General features: G+C 41.8%; 1 protein-coding gene across 4 annotated transcripts; it reads left to right on the top strand.

The window, feature by feature from the left end:
- Window positions 1-777: 777 nt before the first annotated feature.
- On the top strand, window positions 778-17,981 carry PTGR1 (prostaglandin reductase 1). 4 transcript variants are annotated; one of them, XM_071730200.1, is made up of 11 exons: window positions 778-805; window positions 6,807-6,908; window positions 7,506-7,643; window positions 8,767-8,812; window positions 9,532-9,591; window positions 10,784-10,951; window positions 11,561-11,678; window positions 11,967-12,122; window positions 13,627-13,732; window positions 14,851-14,969; window positions 15,904-16,576. In XM_071730200.1, exons 3-11 carry the CDS (start codon window positions 7,538-7,540, stop codon window positions 16,012-16,014), a joined length of 990 nt encoding a protein of 329 aa, XP_071586301.1. In that variant the 5' UTR covers window positions 778-805; window positions 6,807-6,908; window positions 7,506-7,537; the 3' UTR covers window positions 16,015-16,576. The 4 variants fall into 4 exon arrangements, with proteins under 4 accessions (XP_071586301.1, XP_071586302.1, XP_071586299.1 ...); XM_071730201.1 differs by lacking the exons at window positions 778-805; window positions 15,904-16,576 and adding exons at window positions 1,175-1,299; window positions 17,718-17,981; XM_071730198.1 differs by lacking the exon at window positions 778-805 and adding an exon at window positions 1,175-1,299.
- The last annotated feature ends 1,146 nt before the right edge of the window (window positions 17,982-19,127 follow it).

The following is a 19,127-nucleotide window of genomic DNA, read 5'->3' as shown; positions in this document are numbered from 1 at the left end:
TCGTCTGCTGATTTATTTTCGGAGGAGAAGCAAGCACATCCGCAATGCAGATTCTCGGTCTGAGGGGACGATGGGCACCCTCAGGTCAGGCGAGTGCATCGAGCGGCCCTAACGAGAAAGGCCCCCTCGGGCCTTTGCAGGGGAAGAGGGGCGGGGGTGGAAGCGGGAAGGAGGAGGAAATGGCGGCGGGGAGCAGGGCTTTCGCTGTGTGACCGCAATGCCTGAGAGAGGGGAGATCGGGTGGGTGAGATGGTGCTTGGGCATTAGTATGGGGTTAGGTGGCGGAGCTTTCGCGTTTGAGTGCTAACTCTTGTTCACTGCGGGATGTGTCCTTCTCCCGCCTTTTAATTTAATTAAAATATAAAAAGCGGAGCTTAGTACTCTAAACTCCCACCACCCTTGCCCCCCCCACCAAAAAAAAAAACAAAAAACAAACAAACAAACAAAAAAAACCCAACCAAAACCAAAAAACAACCCAAACAAAACACAAAAAAACAGGAAAAAAAATCCCCAAATAAACGTAGTGTCTGTGCCTGTTTAGCGGTGACTTACAGAGGTCACAGAATAAAGAGCAGAATAAAGAGAACCGGTTCAAGGTTTGCGAGTCATGGGAGGGCTGCGGGTGTCCAGTGCTGCTTGGGTCGAAGTGGAAAAGCCAAACCACCTGGTTCGCCTTTACTCCTTAAAACCGGTGTAGTTAGGCTGTAAACTCAACCGGGCCCAGGGGGTTCGGGTTGTTGGCTCTGGGTCTCTGGGGAGCGGCTGCGGGGCTGATGGTGCTGAACCGCCCGGGTTGGATCCTGAGGTTGTGTTAATCCTTTGAAATTATTCATATTGCCGGTCTAGGTTATAGATAACACGGTTTTTTTGTGTTAGCTCGTTTGAGGAATTGCACTGGGGGCAGCTTGGCCTGAGGCATTACCGTGGCAGCGCTGCCACGTCTGTCATTAAAGACAATTTTTATTTGGAGAACTTACTGAAAGTCTTTCCAAATTATGTGTGAATAGTTTGTGATTGGCAAAACCATCTGCCGTCTGTGGCAAAGGTGCTTGCCTGTTTCTTGCCTGAGAGTTCCTGATAAGTTTCTGTGCGAGGTGGCTGCTTGGCCGTGGCTGTAGGTGGCAGCTGACTGCTCTCTCTAGGGCTTAAATAATTTTTTCATTGTGTGGCTGAGGGAGCTGGCAGCTCAGCAGCCAGTGCTGTAAGTAGTCCAGCTACCCTGCTTTTTCTTCCACTCTAATTAAAGCCTGAAATAAGGAAGAACCGTTTCTCATGTAGGAATCTTTCCACTATAATCAGGTATGGTCGCTGTTTTTATGTGATGTGAGGGAGAGGCATAACTTACATTTTCTTAGTAGTTATGTACTAGCTTTGACCTCATAGGCCCTAAAAGTTGTGTCCTTCATTTGGTGAATGGTAAAATGTGCTGTTTTAATTATAGTGTTTAATGTTAAGGAATAAAACAAATAATGTTGCAGTTACCTAACATGGAATTAGCATGTTGGAATTAATATAGTATGTGTTTTGAGGGAGGAAAAGATACTTTTAGCAGCTGCTTGTCTGGGAGAACTTTTGGTATTACTGTACCAACTTGTGCACCATACCAAATACATAGTAGGAACCTTTCCTAGTTCTGAAATCACACTCTGCAAAGGTAAATATATAGTATAGGTTAACAGGTTTGTGAAATGAGTGTTTTATGAATTAGGAAAGATTTCTATTTTGGTGAGTACCTGATAATACAGCACAAAATTAATTTATAATCAGTTCAGAAAGGGGTTTTGGAACTCGCTAGTATTCTCAGTAGAACCTCCAAGGACTGAAAGTGTGGTCAGAGAAGATACATAAGAGACAATGGTCTGTTTTGGTAAAGCAACAACTGTTTATTATTCATGGAATTAAGTTAAGCTTTTTGGGTAGACAAATATTGTAAGGGTCCTTTTTTGGAGTTTGGTGTGGTTCTTTTGTAAATGGTGCTATGGAGCTGTTGATTTATGGTTCAGATGACATAATTGTTCTATTTTTTCTTCTCAAGACTCAGTTCTGGTGAAAGAAATCAGGGTGTTTACATCCTGAAAAAATCTCCTATTAGAGTTTTCTGGTTCTTCAGGTATTTTGAAGAGTATTTGGTAAAAACCTGCACTAAATAATAACTAAACTCAACAGTATTATATAAATATAAAATTATTACTTTGCATGTTCCTTATATAGATTTAATTCTTAAGATTTCGATGCTCACAGTTGTTCATACCAAATAAGCCCTTGTTGTACTGAGAGCTAGTTATGAATTAAGAGTCTTAATTGCTATTATGTGGTCATGGTATAATTTAGGTTAGTAGAGATTTTGGGGGGTCATGTAGTCTGTACCCATGGGCAAAGCCAGACCAGACTGATGAGATAGCTCACAGACACGTGAAGTTACATGAATTCAGGAAGGTAGAGATTCCACGATCTCTTCAGACAATGTATTCCAATATCTGACCCCATTGTGTTTTTGTGGTGAAATCCCAAAATCTTCCATGTGTCATTGGGTAATACTGTCTTGCAAACTGCAGTCATCATGCTGGTTTCTATTTTCTTGATACCATCTGACTAAGCAGCTATAAAAGGCAGTAAATTCCTCTGTAGCTTTTGTTTCTGAAGACTAAACCAAGCTGTTTCTCCTAAGTTGTTCCTCATCTGCTACATTTTACGGTCTCTTCATTATTCTGGTGATCCTGCACTGGACTCAGTCAAGTATATCAGTGTCTTTGCTCTGCAGGTGAGCTGAGAACTCAGCACAGTGCCCCAGATCCAGTTCAGCTCCAAGTTCAGGGTGGTGTGGAAGGATTCTGTCCTTTCAGGCCATGTCTGCCCAGATGGGCTTGAGCTGAGACTTCCTTCTCATTGGAGAACCTGTTTGTGTGTGTTATGAGCTTTAACTCATTCATGGATGAATCTGCCCTGGTAATATTAGGGAGATTCATGAGAACATCTCAGAAGGATTGCTGGTGCTTGAAAGTACATTTGTAACTTCCTTTCTGAGCACACAGGGCTGTCTTACTACACTAAGCTGCAAGAGAGGAGTGCTTAACCTTTGTAGACTTATGTAATGAGATGAGAGGGAAAGAGCAATTAATGGAGAAGCTTATTAAGTCTTGAAGCTCTTGCAGTAACTTTACAGCATCTGGCCCTAGTCTGTGATATTTTACCTTTTACACCTAAACCAAAATTGCTTGCTTCGTGTAGTCACAAGTTTTGGTTTTAGTTTAAGTTCTGTTTTCTTGAAGTTTAAGGTTTTTTTGAGTTTTTTGGTTTTTTGTTCGTTTTTTAATTATTATTTTTTTAAAAACAGGAGTTTTCTTTGGCGGCTGTAAAAATTAAGTATTTCTTTCTATGGTGAAACAGAACACGGCATGTCCCTGCAAACATGAGAAGCAAAACTGCTGCTGTTATGTCTCAACAGCTTTGATGAGATTTTGCATTTCCAGATGTTGCTGCATGTGCTTGGGCTCTATCAACAGTTGAGAAAGGGAAAAGTAGAAAGAATGGTTGTGTGCCTCAGTAACCAGGGAATCCCTGCTTGTCCTTGAAGAAGTTTTGGCTTGGTTTGTCTGGACAGGTCACCTGCAGTGTCCTGTCTTCCTTTGTATCTTTGGGTGTCTTCACATGCTTTCTTACCTGAGGTATTTTTTAAGATTTTTATTTTACGTGCAGGTTCTCAGAGCTGAAGGTCAGTGGGCCTCTTTCAGTTCAGGCCTTGGCTTCCCTATTCCGTTCTTCCTGCGTGAGCTTGCTCTGCAGGGCTGTTGAACCTCTGTTGCAATTACAGCCTTGTAACAAAGTGCAGGACAGCTCAGTATTTTCACCAAGCGATGACTACGCCCATCCAATCTTTTGACCTCCTTCCAGGGCCTGATAGCATTGCCCAGAGAAGTAAAGTTGTAGCTTTATTGTTTTCATAATGCAGACTCATGCTTGCTCAGGTACTTGCTTGCTCAGGTATAGTGTCTGCTAAGCGTAAGGTGGGAGTGGTTTGTCTTTACCTTGGTTTTCACCACAGGAAAAAAAAAAAAAGCCTTAGAAGGTATTGTGGTAGCTAAACCAGTCAATTTTAATTAGTCAATTTTTACCAGCACTTGCAGTCACTTAAAATTTGAGGCCATATTCACTCCCAAGTAATCTTGTAATCTTGTAATGTATGAGGAATCCTGAGGTACCTTCTGATTATGACCATTTTGGCAGTTTCTACTGCCAACAAGTCCTTTCAGGTTTGTTTTTTAAAGTATTTAGAGAGTGCTTTATGCTGGTGCCTGGCAGATTGTTTTGAAATACTGCAGAGAAATAATGTAAATATGATCTGGATGAAGGGACTAGGTGAGGTGATGATTTCCTGAACAAATTTGCTGTTGTGGTGGTCTGTGTTTTTTTTTTTTGTAGCTCAGATATACAAACTAATTATATCTGAGAAATACTCAGATCTGATACATTACTCATCTTTTATTTATACCCTTTTCTTCCAGTATATCTGGGAACTTAGTTGTTTCTGCTTCAGAATGAGGATAAAAGGAAACAAGAATCACAGCCATATCTGCAAATTAATTGTGACTGGCAGCAAGATGAACTGTTAAGCTAACCCCAAATTTGAAATTAATTTACTTTTAACTTCCAGGCTTCTAAGATGACTTTGTCCTCAAGGTTAGATTTGGGCTAGGAAACCATACCATACAAGACATAAATATTAATTTGGACTACTTAAGGAAAGTAAACTGGTTTGACTCATGCTTCTTTGAGAGCTTTATTGCTCTTTTACTTTAATGGCAAGATTCCCAGATTGCAGGTATCACCATGAGCTCCTCAGCCTCTTGATTTTCTCAGATATGTCTGTCCTCTCTTGACCATCTTTTCCAGGTATCTACTGGATACCTGGTGCTAGTATCTACTATGGGATCCCAGTTTTCACCTCTTCCTTTTTCTCTTCCATTTTCCCCTGAATTGTGGACCTGCTTTTCCCCTCTGACTTTGGGGACTGAGCTATGATAAACTGCATGAAGGTGGTTTGCTTGCAGTTTGGAAAAAGGGAGGTTAATATAAAATTTTATTCTTCAGAAACCTTGATGGGCTAGACCAAGGGACAAGAAGAGATTGAAGGACATCAGAATAAATGCTGACTTGGGCTTCAGTTTCAGTAAAAGCTATGATGGTTCTTTTTTAAGAATACCTGGTATAAATGCATCACCTTAATTTTTTCCTGGGACTCCCCAGTGATTATTTTTTTAAAAGTCTTTTTTTCACCTTATTGACTGTCCTTTCTCAAGTGTTTATCATAGCTGCCTCTTTGCAATAATGGTTATAATTGTTTGAATATGTCAGTTATTAATTGAAGTAAGTAAAATTTTAGAGAAAAAAAGCACATTTGGGGAAAAAATCATGTAAAGGAAAACAAAAAAGGCACAAAAAATAAAAATAGGACTCAGATGACAGTGAAACAGTAACAACTAGACAAAAACAGATTGGATAAAAACACAGCCCAAGCAGTTAGCAGCCAGACTTGAGACAGGCCTGCAAGGCAGATGAATGGGATGGGAAGGAGCACTCCCCACAGCTCCATCAACTTACCTTGGTTACAGCCTTGAACACTGAGTAGTTGGATTCACTGTATTAATGTACTATTAACATATTAATGAGTTAATACCATATTTAAATAACCATCCATAAGCCATAGGGACCCCTGCTAACAAAAAGCCCCTTACTCTTTGAGCATAGATAATGAAATAGTTGAGCATTGCCACTTCTGATGGAAGCCAGAACTCAGTTAACCAATCATGGGTGCAGATTATAGACTCACGCTAGAGATACAGCTCTTTTCTCACATGTTTGGCTATGAAAGTATTAATTGCATTTCTGGCAACTGAGATTGTGCAGTGGAATACCACCCTGCTCCCTTTTCTGCACAGAACTGGAAATTAAAGCTAACGTCTCATCTGTGTGGATTGGCTTGTAGCACACCAAGTGGTGGGCCGAACAGGAATATCCCTGCTTCATCACAGAAAGCTTTGGAGTGCTGATGAGTTTATGGGTCTGGTGGCTTTTGCAGTTATCTAAATAATGGGGGAGCTTGCCCCATTCACCCTTGTCCCTGTTTATGTGTCTTTAAAAAGTTATGTTAATTTTCCTGAGGTGTCTGTTCCTAATCAGTGCTTTTGTCTGCAGGTATTTTGTAGATAAACATGCTGCTAGGTACAAGTCTCTGCACTTTCCACCCTTCATATTCTAGTTAAATATTTTCACAGGAAAAACAAAAGGCAGAAGGCAGGTAGTCTCTGGACAAATATTTCTCCCCTGTTATGTGCCTCATTGCAACACAGATGAGGCAAAAAGCCAACGCTTGCCACTGTTTGTTAAGGTTGCTCTGCAGTGCACAGATCTCCCAGCATGCAGGGGCATAGCCATGCAAGCTCTGATCCTCTGGATCCCTTCTCTGGGAGTAGTGGGTGTGTGTGGGTATGGATGTCCTTTGAGAGCCTGTGATTTGAAGAAACTCCTGCTCTGGCAATAGTCTGGGCCTCCAGATTTAAGTATTTTACTGTTTCTAGGACCATGAGTTTAATGTATTTAGCTTGCAATATTGCAGAACATTGCTGTGGAGCTGGCTGGGCGCTGAATTGTGGCAGTTTGTCAGCATGACAGGTCTTAGTAGGAGAAAGGTGACTCATGTTGGGTGTTCCCTGTGCCAGGTTTACTGAGGTTTTACTATTGCTTCTGGGAAAGTGGATGAAGGGCAGTACCTGCTCTGTCAATAAAAGCAGATATCTTTCAACTTTCAGGAGGTGTGTGTGACTGAAGGAGTTCAGCCACTGAGTCGCATGCAGAACATTTTTGACTGACCTTGTCATCAGAAGACAGAGTTTCACACCTGCCTGCTCTAAGTATAAATTTCTCTTTCTTTGACCTTATTGATGTGCTTGCTTATAGAAAGGAAAAAGAGGCTGCGAGGGTAAAATGAATGCAAGTTTTTTGTTTCCATATTGTGTGGAAATTGCTGCTGACAATGTGCTCCAAGTTCCAACTTGGCAGCTGGAGAAATATCTTTCAACATATGGGCTGTCACAAAAAGAGGTCTTGCTTACCTTTGTATTTCTCACTTGAGCTTTGATTTAAGTTTATAAAAGTTTAGGTTCAGAACTCACCCCATGTAACTGGGGCAAAAGAAGAAGTTTAAGGAGTGGATATGTTTTCTCCTTCCAGGACATTTTTTTTTTTTCCTCAAACCAGTAGATTTTTCCTCTTCTGTTTTTTTAGTGTGGGAAATGTGAATCTTGCTAGGGCTGACTTTGCAGAGTAGAGCTTGCTGGCAGCAGGCAGGAAGCTTCAGCTGGTTGCAGAAAGCTCTGACTTGCTTAGAGGGGTCCTTAACACATTTTCTTAATCCAGCAATATTGCCTCTGGATGCCTACAGATGTGTGATGGCACATTCTCAAGATACTGTTCTACTTTGTGAAATCTTAACCAATTCTCTTTGGCAGGTGATCTTTGGCCCTGCTGTTTCCTGCTCAGGATGGTGACTGCCAAGGTGTGGGTTCTGAAGAAGCACTTTGAGGGTTTCCCCAAAACCAGTGACTTTGAACTGAAACAGATAGAGCTGCCAAATCTAAAGGATGGAGGTAAGTGGAGTGCCACCCGTTTTTATTTTTTACGGAGGTTCTGGTTGCTGACAAATGACTGCAGAACTTTGTTTCTGTGCCTTGGATTTTTGAAAATGGGTTGTTGTGTCTTGTGGCAAGACCCATTGTAATGTACCTTAACAGGGAAGGGTGGTTTCTCAAGAATAGGTATGCTGATGGGTTTTGAGCACTTTCAGACATGCCACCTCCTGATGACATGTTTTAGAAACAGTGGCTGAGCAGTTCTAACTCCAGCGTGCAGTGGCTGCTGTGTGCTTTTCACAGTCACATGCTGCCTAATAACACATGGTGCCTGATTGCAAAAACGTTCCAGTGTGTTTCCAAATGAAGTTTACTGGAGAAATTGCTCAAGTAATATACCCTCAAGACTGAGCCCTGCAAGGAAAGAGAGCTTGTTTAATTTAGAAATAAAGAACTGAACCGTGACACACAGCAATGAGATAACTAGTTAAACCCAAACATTTTTTATTGGTGAAAGGTTTTAATCTATATTTTGCAAAAACCTTTGGATAAAACTGGAGAAGATGGTAGTCTCTGGAGGCTGAGATGAACAGCTGAAACTTCTGTGTGAGTGAGAATTTAAATTAAAATGTGTTTAATTGTGTATATCACAATAACTAGTGGCCTTAGAGGCAGAGAGGCAGAACTGGATACCTGGAAAAGAAGGCCTAATCCTTTCTGTTTAGTGCAGCAGAGTGGTGTTTGGCTGTGACCTGTGCCAAGGTTTCTTACCACCTTCTGCTAGTTGAATCCTGGAAAGGCATTTTATATAGGGGTTGAAAGTAAACCAGTTTTTTTGCTTAGGAGTTCTGGCCTCTTGAGCCATGTGTAGAGGGGAAGCAGATAAAGAAAAACAGGGATGAAAGGAAGCAAGCCAGCTAAGGAGACACTTCAGAAAGTGGTTTGTAACAGCACAGTGATAGTCCAGACAAATCTAATGAATATAGTACTCAATTCTGCTAGTTTTTCCCTAAACGATTACAGGATATGGGTTTTTTTTGCTGCCAGGAATTCTTGTTGTTTTTGTTGGAAGTCTGACTTGTGGAAACTACAGTTTATTGCGCTGCTGATGCCCAGGAATTTGCTTTGTCTTTTGTTACAGAGTTGCTGCTTGAATCAGTGTTTCTCAGTGTTGATCCTTACATGAGGTATATCTATTTCTTCTTTTTAAATTGCTGGCTATGATTCCTCATTTGATCTCTGACTTAAACCTCAAAAGAACATGTCCTGGGAGCACCTCCTGTTGTCTGAGTCCCAGATGCCTGTGTCTGCTTTTTATAAAATGGGTGTAAATTACAAAACTCCCAATATGAAGCTGTGTCAGATTTAACAAGACATCAGGTTAATGATACTGAATTGACTCTGCAATTCTTCCTTGTCATATCTCTTCCACTGGAATGCAATGGACTCAGATGAGACCACAGCCCTGTTACAGTAGTGCTTCACTTACAAGCTTCACTGCTTCACTGCAAGCTTATACTTAAGGGTACCTATTCTAAGTATGAAATGGCTAATATGCCCATGGTAATAGGTTCAAGCACAGGGATATTGGGTAGTTCATAGAAGCCTGGTGGACCTTAGTGCCCAAGTTCTTTGGAGTCTCTGATTTCTTGTAATGGCTGACCATGCTGGGAAGATTAATGCTTTTGTGTCCCCAGAACTCTGTCCCAGTATTTGTTGAAGATGGGATACAAAAGTAGTTGGCTTTGGAAGACATCCAGTTATGTCATTACAATGACAAGCTCTTTGTGATCTGTTCAGCATCACTGCCTGTGCTCTCTTTTATCAGATGATAGCAACTACTTCATAGCTTATCAGGAACATCACTAGATTTACTTACAGTAAGTGATCTCTGCCTGTGTTACAGACCTTATAGTCGAAGGGACATGAAGGAAGGGGACATAATGATAGGCACACAGGTTGCCAGGTAAGATCTTCAGTTCTTTTTTTTTCATACACATGGCAGATGTCAAAGGAATTTGCTGACATCTGTTACATCTGCAGCCTGCATTACTTTTTCTGGACTTCACTGTGTTCTGCAACTGTGTTCTTGTAATTGGTTGGAATGTGTTTTTTCCTCTAAGAACCTCTTTTGCTTTCTTGGGGGGGTGTTCAGGTCTCTGATACAATTGATGTTACGTTTTCAAAGGAAATTTTTACAAGCAGAGGTATGAAGTACCCCATCATTGTAGTTGCCATAAGTGTCAACTCCACATTTTAAATCTGATATGCTAGTAATTGCATGACTGAAGCCACACATGCTGTCTGCTCCAGCTGAGAATACCTCAACATCACCTAAGATACAGCTCTAGCCAAATGGTTATCTAACCTTAAATCTGTCCTTTCCCAACCTTGTGGTAAATTATCTACACAGATGTTTCCCTTTGTCAGCTTGTTTCTACTGTGCTGTCTCTAAGTTGCTGCCCCTTGACTCTTGTGTTTCTCTGCAGAAACACTGAGGGCTGGGATAAATTAACAACCAAGTCTGCTGAACAGAAGGCCAGAAAGCTGTTTACAATATTTCAAAGCTACTCTCCTACCCCTTCCCAATATAGTTTTCCAATTGGGCTAAAAAAGTTGAATTTTCACTTGGCACAGAAACAGTGGAAGTATGAACTTCTCCCTGCTATTAGATACTGCTTTTGTATGTTTATTTTTTTACCCCAAGAGGTTCCATCTTGAGGATCATTAAATAAGGTGCAGGTTGTCTAAGAAGGGTACTGCATGTTACAGCCTATCTGTGACTTCTTGTTTTTCCACCCTTTAATCCTGGCAACTTCTTTCCTGCCTTCTAACTTGCAGAAGCTTGGTCTGAATTCATAACAGACTGGTACTATTTATATATATAATAAAAATCAGTATCCATATGGGAACATTTGATTTGTTGTGAGTAGGGCTGAATGTGGAATAATCTTGCCCAGTATTCCCAGGGTGATGAGAGATTGTAGACATTTCAGGAAAGACAGCAAAGGCCTAAAGGATCAGCAGATACAGGATAAATATCCTGATGCAAAATATTTCTTTTCCCCTACATCACAGGATAACAGGAATAAAGGAGGGAAGAGCCAGTAATGATTTGTCTCTGACACAACACTCTTTTTTCTTCTTCTTTTAAACAGGGTTGTAGAAAGTAAGAATCCTGTTTTCACAGAGGGAGTCTTTGTAGTGGCTAGAGGTGGCTGGAGAACTCATTTCATCTCTGATGGTAAAAACCTACAACTCCTTCCTTCTGGCTGGCCAGAATCACTCCCCAAGTCTCTGGCTCTTGGAACCATTGGCATGCCAGGGTGAGTTATGAGATGCAAAGACCTGTTCCCTGGATTTTGCTGATCAGGGTGCTTCTGCCTATCTGGTATGATCCTTTTTTCCTGTCTTTTTCTACCAACGTGTTGTCCACTTACTCTGGTAAAAACCATGTGTGCTTCCAGATGCCCTTACTCTGTAGAGGGCCTCAAATTTGGCCCATCCTCTAGATCAGAGATTTGCCTTGGAGATCAGGGTGCATGGAAGAGTTGTAATAATGTAGGAAGAGGATCTAGGAGGGGCTGGAAAGAATCCAGTTAAATCTGAATTAACCTAATTGGAAAGATTCAAACTTCACTGGCACCTGAACTAGTCTTCTTTAACTCATTTTGCTCTTCTGCAATCACCATATTTCTGGAATTGCCCCCAAAACAGCATATGACAGCTATCATATCATGCAGCAAAGCAGGGGTCCTTTAAATTGCACTGCAGAAGACAGAGCTGCTGTATTCACTATTGCAGTGCCTTGGTCACCTTATGTTCTTTCCCTCTTTCTCTGAAGTTTGTATGGGAGATAAGGACTTGGACAGTCTTGTTGACAATGGATGGCTTTTAAAATGATTGCACTGAGCATTCTTTCTTTTCCTTCATAGCCTCACTGCCTACTTTGGTCTGCTGAAGGTCTGCAAAATGAAGCCAGGAGACACTGTTCTAGTTAATGCTGCAGCTGGTGCTGTGGGCTCGGTGGTGGGGCAGCTTGCTAAAATTGGGGTGAGTGGTTTAACTGCTCATATTTGCTCCTTAGAAGGCTCACCTGGGAGACAGGAGAGCAAGGCCACTGATGATCAGGAGGGCAGGCATCCCTGAAGACATGCTTACAGTAATGCCAGAGGTGGGACAAGCTCCTGAAGGTGTAGCAAAGCTAGTTAATGTTTCCTAGAGGTCAGGAGCTCAAATGCTGAGGAGAGCCTGATTTCAAGGGTGAGCCCTTCCCCCATCACTCTCTGTCAGCCTGTGTTGTGAGGGGAGGTTTAGAAATATTTTCTTCTTTTCTTGCAGGGTTGCAAAGTGGTTGGCTCTGCTGGCTCAGATGACAAGGTTGCCTATCTGAAAAAAATAAACTTTGATGAAGCCTTTAATTACAAAACTGTTAAGTCTCTGGATGAAGCACTGCATAAAGCCTCTCCTGATGGCTATGACTGCTTCTTTGACAATGTGAGTTCAGGCTGGGGGCCTTGCCCTGACCAGACCATAATTTCCTTAAACTACAGCAGAAACTTAGTATTGTATACTTCTAATTGAACACTACACCACAAACCTAATACTGAGTTCCATCAAATAGAGAAATGATCTTTGCAAGAGCTTACTGCTTTCCTGTTACTTTCCCACACTTATTTCTGCTGCTGATATGGGCAGTAGCAAAGAAGACAAAGACCAGAAGACCACGCTGTGTTGTTGGCAGTGTATGTGAATGGAGAGAGAAAAGTTATCTTCACCCTGGAAAATATGGCACATCTTGGGGTGCTGAGGGTAACAGTGAACAATTAAACTTATACTGAACAGACTATCATTCCTGGCCCCACCTTGGGGCCCAGGCAGCTTATTGCTGTTGCTGGAAGGAGAGTGAACATGGACATCCTGATGTTACGTGGTCCAGGTTGCAAGGACAACTCGTAAAATTGCTGGATTGGCCTGCAGAGGGTTTCTGACCTCTTCCAAGAACAGCTGGAGTTAACAGGGGCTGTGAACTGTTCCTGATAGGCTGTTTGGTTGTGACTGTCTTGTTTTGGAGGCTAAGAGAGTTTAACAGTATGGATGCAGTCAAACCATGTCAGCTAATCTTTAAGCCAGAGAACTGGCTTTTAAAATATCTTTTTAGAGCTAATTTATGCATTATACCTGCTGATATAGTACCTGTCACAGGGGTATTAGCTGACATACTGGGGTGTTAGCTGGCCTAAAATTCCCTGGCTAGCTGCCTGGTTTAAAGGGCATCCACCTTCACCCCTTTAGCATCTCAGCAGTCTGTCTGACAATCCATAGATGGCAGTGCTGTCGTTTTGTGTGAAGTGCAGCACCCCTGGCAGTCGATGTGAACCTGTGGTGCCAGGGCAAAGTGCTTGCTCCTGTGGCAGGAGATCATCACTGCTTTGCCTGACCCTTCCATATTTCATGTCCTGTGCTGCTAAGGTGTTAAATAGGTTTTGTGGTCAAGTCCGTTCCCTCTCACAACTTTTGTGCAGATCTTTTCTGAGCAGTAAGTCTTCTCACAGTTCTTGTCCATTAAAAGCTTCTGAGCATAGCACATCCCTATTTGTGAGAAGAGAATTATTAAATAAAAACTTGACATCACTGTGATGTGAAGATGTAAAAGTGCACACTGCAGTGGGGGAAAAGCTGAGGTGGTGCCTTTTAGTAGCCCCAGGTATGTCCCTGAGGAGAAGGGTTCTTAGGGCAAGTCTGGCCCAGCATTTTCAAACTAAACTTTGCGAAACAAATTCAGAATGAAAACTGATTCGCTGTGTTCATAACTAATTTTTAGAAGAGTGAGATCAAATTCTCACAGGTGTTGACTGAATGTAGGGGTTTCTGCAGCCACTAAATCTCCTCAGTAGTGGAGCTCAGTGTTTCCAAATCTTCAGTGAACCTGCTGGTGTTTTGTCAGTCAAAGCCAGACACTGTATTGTCTCTAACACTGCACGTGCTTTGGTTCTTGTAGGTGGGTGGGGAATTTGCCACTGCTGCTATCAAGCAGATGAAGAAATATGGAAGGATTGCAATCTGTGGAGCCATCTCCCAGTACAATGAATCTGTGCCTCAGAAAGGTGTGGAACAGCATTCTTCTCTTTCCTGTTTTGTGATGGTGGAGAGAAAGATCTAATGGGAGTCTCTGGAGATTTTACTTTTTTTTTTTCTGTATGCCATTTGAGTGTGTGTGTGTGTGTGTGTGTGTACATTTGGGGAGCTGCTGCTCTGGGACAGCAGGAGTGTGACCACACTCTGTGTGTGTGTGTGTGTATGCACTGATCCTCCTTTGTGCACATTTGTATCAGATGGAAAACAGATGATTAGAAATGAAGAAGAGACAGAACAATGTAAAACAGGATTCCCCAGGGCTCTAAGCAGGTGCAGCTCAGTAGAAGGCAGGTGTGGTGGCATGATGCCATTTACACACTACGTACTTTAAAATAAGACAATGGATTTTCCCTCAGGGTTTGAGAGATGGTGCAGCTTAGGGGCTGGTTTTTGTTCTGGTTTTGTTGTTGTTTCTGGGTTTTTCTGGTTGGTTGGTTGGTTGTTTTGTTTGTTTTGTTTTGTTTGTGTGTTTGTTTCCCAAAATATTTCAGCTACTGGTGAAACTGCTGGGATATGTGGCTGTGATGAATATTCAGTTTCAGTATTTCACCTTCATTAAGTTTTCCAAATTTGCCTCCTAGAAGAAATGAGAGGCCAGAATTCTTTTTGGCAATGGACCAGCTTTGGACTTCCAGATCACTTTAACAATGGGACACTGGAGGCACTATAACATGTTTTTATGATGTAGGAAAATTTTTTCATGTTTGTAACTTTTCTTTTTTTTTTTTTTGAGACTTAGTAAGAGCCAGCTTGGCAGGCTGTCAAACAAGCTGACAAAACAGTCTTTCCAGAGAATTCAGCCTCTCAGATGAAGCTGAGGGCACTTCTGAATGTGTTTTCAGAAGTGTTGGGTGTTTAGCAACACAGCTCTACAGATCAGGCCTTTGTTTCCCTGAAAGACTGAGTGTTCATGCATCTTTGGTCTTTTGTACTGGAAATTCTGTTTGGAAAAAATAGCAGTTGCTTCTGAATGGCACAAAGGGATTCAGTGGTCTCTTTACTGTCTTAAAAGCTCTCTTTATTCATTGAGTCTTATTTCAAATGAAACTGATACTACAAGTGGTTTGTTGGTTCCTTTTTCTTGCAGGGCCTTATGTTCAGGTTCCAATGCTCTTCAAAGAGCTTCAAATGGAAGGGTTTATTGTGACCCGCTGGGACAGTCACCGGGAGGAAGGTCTGAAGGCACTGCTAAAATGGGTTGTGGAGGTAAGGAAAGAAGAAGTTTCCTGTAGGGTGTAGTCACACCCCTCTTTGCAAGGGGTCTCTTGTCATAGCTGTTGAGGTGAGGGCCAAACATGATACTTATCTTCCTCCTGGCTTGATTTTTGAGCCTTCTGGGGACACTCAAACTGTAGTGAATATGCCTGACCCCTTCTGTTTTGTTGACACGTGGTATTACTTAGATATATTCCAGAATACCTGTGGACTTTAAAAAAGGATGCTTCCAAGGTAATTCAAAATATTTCCCTGGAAATGAAGAGTTTCATATTTGCAGTGATTCCTCTATTTCTCATTCAGAAGTTTCCTTCCATTTGTAGTATATGCAAGGATTTTCACTGTAGTAGTGTGCTGAAATTACTGCCAAGAATGGATTTGTTTATGGAATTATAAGTTTAGCTTGTAGAGAGACTTAATAGGGAAATTGTTAAATTTTATTTTTCTAAATGGAAGCTAAGTTTAACACTTGGTTCAAGGCTGTGAAAAGCTGTGACTGTGAACACTGTATACTAAGAGGCTCTACCTTTTGCAAACGTGACAATTTGAGATGGCTCAGCTTTTGATCACTTGGATTTGCAATTCCATATTTCCCTATGGGTAGAGAGAGGCCTGGCTTTGGGGAAGTAATCCCCTAGCTGTCTGTTGCTTGGGGACCAAGCAGTACTAAATCTGTCCTTGTGTTTTTATAGCAGTGACTTTTGCTTCTTGTTGTGACTCCAAGCAGAAGGTCTTTTAACAAAGCCAAATCCTCACAACAACCTACCTCATTTTACAAAGTTGCCCTGGTATGTGCCATCTTACATGTTTCAGGTAAAACGTAGAAGCTGGAGAAAATTCGGTTACAGTTTAATCTCACAGATATGGTAAAAACTAGGCAGCTGGTGAATAAAAACTCAGTAATTCCCTTTCTTATTTTTGACAGGGGAAAGTGAAGTACCGTGAACACATCACTGAAGGATTTATGAACATGCCAATGGCTTTCATTGGAATGTTAAAGGGAGAAAATATTGGAAAAGCTGTTGTAAAAGTGTGAAGGGCACATATTCCTGGGAGACTGGCATAGGAGAATGTGATTTTTTTTAAAGTATTTTTATCTCATTAATCAAAAGGTATGTTTCAGCCTTTTTTGCTGGACAGTTGATGATGATAACTTCTGCTAATAATTGGGTTAATGATTGTAAATTCATGGCAATCACTTTGCTCTTGAAGAACCTGAGAGTTGTTTCCCAAAGCTACACAGAATGAGTGCCTTTAAAATGCTGAACTTTGTCAGATTTAGAAATTTTGAACAGACTTAACGGTAGCCTTAACAGTAACCTTTCTGAGAATTGGCTGGTGGAAAGCAAAAGCAATTTCAAAAGCTTTGCCAGCTGTTGGCAAAACTGAGGACTAATGTTTACTCATTGCTTTGGCCCAGAATCCAACAAGAGGTATCTTTTTTAACCAGTGTTAAGGAGCAACAAACAGGCTAACAAAACAACACTTGGGTGTTACCAGTTTCCTCACTGACTGGTTTTTTTTCTTTTACTCTCATGAGGAAACACAAATATGTCAGCTGTTCTGAATAAAAGACAAAATAAAACCATTAGTGAGTATTTTGCTTGTGTTTTAGTTCTGTTTGTGGGTTGCCCTTGACTCCCTTGCAGTTGGCACAGTCACTAAAACATGGCAAGCACTTATATCTCCCAAGACCAGTATAGGTGATATAGGTAGGTCACCTATTTCCTTGTGTAATTTGGCCACTGGTGTGCAAGCTTAGGGCTGAACTTACCAAGGTGTTCACCCTGGCTCTCCCGTGAGATCAGATCACTACATTGGCCCTACCTGTGTTAAATTGATGTCCAGGACCCACATGGTTCCGAGTGAAGGAGACACACAGATGAGTTAGTAACAATGAGAATCTTTAGAAGCCAAAAGAAGAACCTATAACTACAGGATACAGACAAGTATTGAAGGTGATGGTGATGCACCTTCAGCCACTGTGGAGGATGACTTGGTTAATTTTTAGTTCTCATTATTGATCTGAGCCATCCAAAGTGGTCTTAATGGCTTTGCAATGCCAGGGTTGGATGTTCTGTCTATCAACAAGAAGAGATCACTTACCTGAGATGCAAATCAACTGATACTTTATGAATGGACTAAGCACAAGACATGTTCTGAGATACAGGCTGACTGTATTTCCCACTGAGGATATAATGCACATTGGCACAAGTAGGAGAGAGGTGCTGATTGCTTTAAAGGGTTATTCTGAGGAGAACAAATTGCCAGATCAGGTTACCTCCAGTGCTGTGGTTTTCAGGTGGCCTCTGAGAAAGGTCTGTATCTCCTGCACAGCATGGTACACGGTAAATCAGAAAAAGGAGTATGTTGTCAGTAGGCTGTAGCATGGGGTAGCAGTCTACTGGGTTTTTTGGCACTTTTTTATTGAGAAATTTTCAGAGGGCTTGCAAGTCCTAAAACACTGAATTAAGCCCACTGAATTAATCATCTCTTCTTTCAAGTAAAGTTGTGACTAGAGAATGAATTAAAAATAGCCAAATGGTGTTCCTGTCCCGTGGTCAGTGTAGCAGAAATATTTGTCTGTCAGAATAATCCTGGCTCAGCTGCTTTCTCTTAAAGTACTGACCTATACATTTCCCTTGATACCTGTGTAAAGATTTCATGCTTCATGAACTGCAGGTGATTTTACAAGGCTGTTTTATTCAAAAAATAAATTTTTTTTTTTTTTTAATTAAGAGCAAACACCTGTGCCCCCTCCTGAACCTCTGAACTTCACTGAGAACTGTAGCGATTTCCACCTGAAAAACTGATTGGGAACTGTGAAGAAGTGACAGTAATATCCCTCACTGTCCAGCACTGGAGGTCTTGTGGTAGTTTCTCAATGTGAACAAACTTGGTTGTCCTCAGAGTTCTAAAGCTATGGAGAAAAACCTGATTTTTTTCCACAAGTGCTGATGAAAGAAAAAGGGAGTATTAAAACCAGATTTATTTTCCTTGGCAGTCGTGTGCATGAGTGTGTCAGTGGTGAAAGGTGGTATGAAGGTCATAAAACCTGATTTCTGCTCTCTAGTGAAGCAAACTAACCCAATGAGTAATCAGTCAGTGTAATGAAGTTGCTGAGACAAGCCCCTTCTTCCAGTGCAGGATTATGTGTGCTTTTAGGCCTTTGGTAGTGCACCTCAGGCAGTCCGGCCTGTCCTACAGCCACTTGCACAATGCCTGTGAGCAGCAAGTGCAGGTTGTCATCAACCTGTCTGACATTAGCACTCTAAAGCTGATCTGAAAGTCTTTTTGGGAAAGTTGAAGCTCTTGGTGGCCCTGCTGGGGTGTCAGAGGGTGTGCAAGGGCTTGACTTGGGCTAGGTCCTCTTTGGCACTGCAGCACTCCGCAGCTGCATGCATCTGTAAAGGTGGAAAGGGTGTCAGCTCTGTCCAGGGTGCAGTGCCCACTCTCAATGGTCCTGCAGCTGGGGCTGTGCTGATGGTCATCTTTGGTCTTACTGTGATGCTTTTCTTCAGTCCACATTGATGTGCCTTTGCAAGTAGACTTGAGAGTGGGATTTCTGAGATTAAAAAGGGGAGGAGATAAAAACAGATGTAAAGAAAGGTGAAAAAAACCCAGAAATAATTGCTTCCTTGAGGAGATATCATGGACTGCCTTAAGTGAAGACCTAATCCTGGTCTAAAACTTCTGTGAATGCAGTTGGAGCCAATGCCTGGCTCCCCTGCCTCCCTAGAGTTTGCCACATCCACTCCAACCCAGATGCTCCAGCTCCTGAGGGTTTGGCAGCTGGTGCCACACATTCCAGTAGGAACCCACACCCCATTCTTTCTCCTCTAGTCCATTACCTAGAGATACTACCATCAGCTCAGTGCTGTCAAGAGGAAAAAACCACAAGGCATTCCTCGAGCCAGCTTGTGTGTGTATAACCGTGAGCAGTCACTGCCACCTTGTGGAAAATGCATGTCACATTTGCATTTGTCTTTGACAGCTGTAGGCAGAAATAAGTTTCCCTCAGCTCTCTTGCATTCTTCACCTTCTGTTTACCGACCTGTACCATCTCAGCTCCTCCTCTCCAGAGCAGGAAAAATTGCATTTCATTTTGGATGTGCTTGGACATCACTACAAGACTTTTTCAAGTTCAAA

This window comes from Heliangelus exortis, chromosome Z (genome assembly GCF_036169615.1).
Source record: "Heliangelus exortis chromosome Z, bHelExo1.hap1, whole genome shotgun sequence".
NCBI classification, from domain to species: Eukaryota; Metazoa; Chordata; class Aves; order Apodiformes; family Trochilidae; genus Heliangelus; species Heliangelus exortis.
Note: the sequence above shows the minus strand (reverse complement) of the source record. Positions and strands in the feature narration are given on the sequence as shown.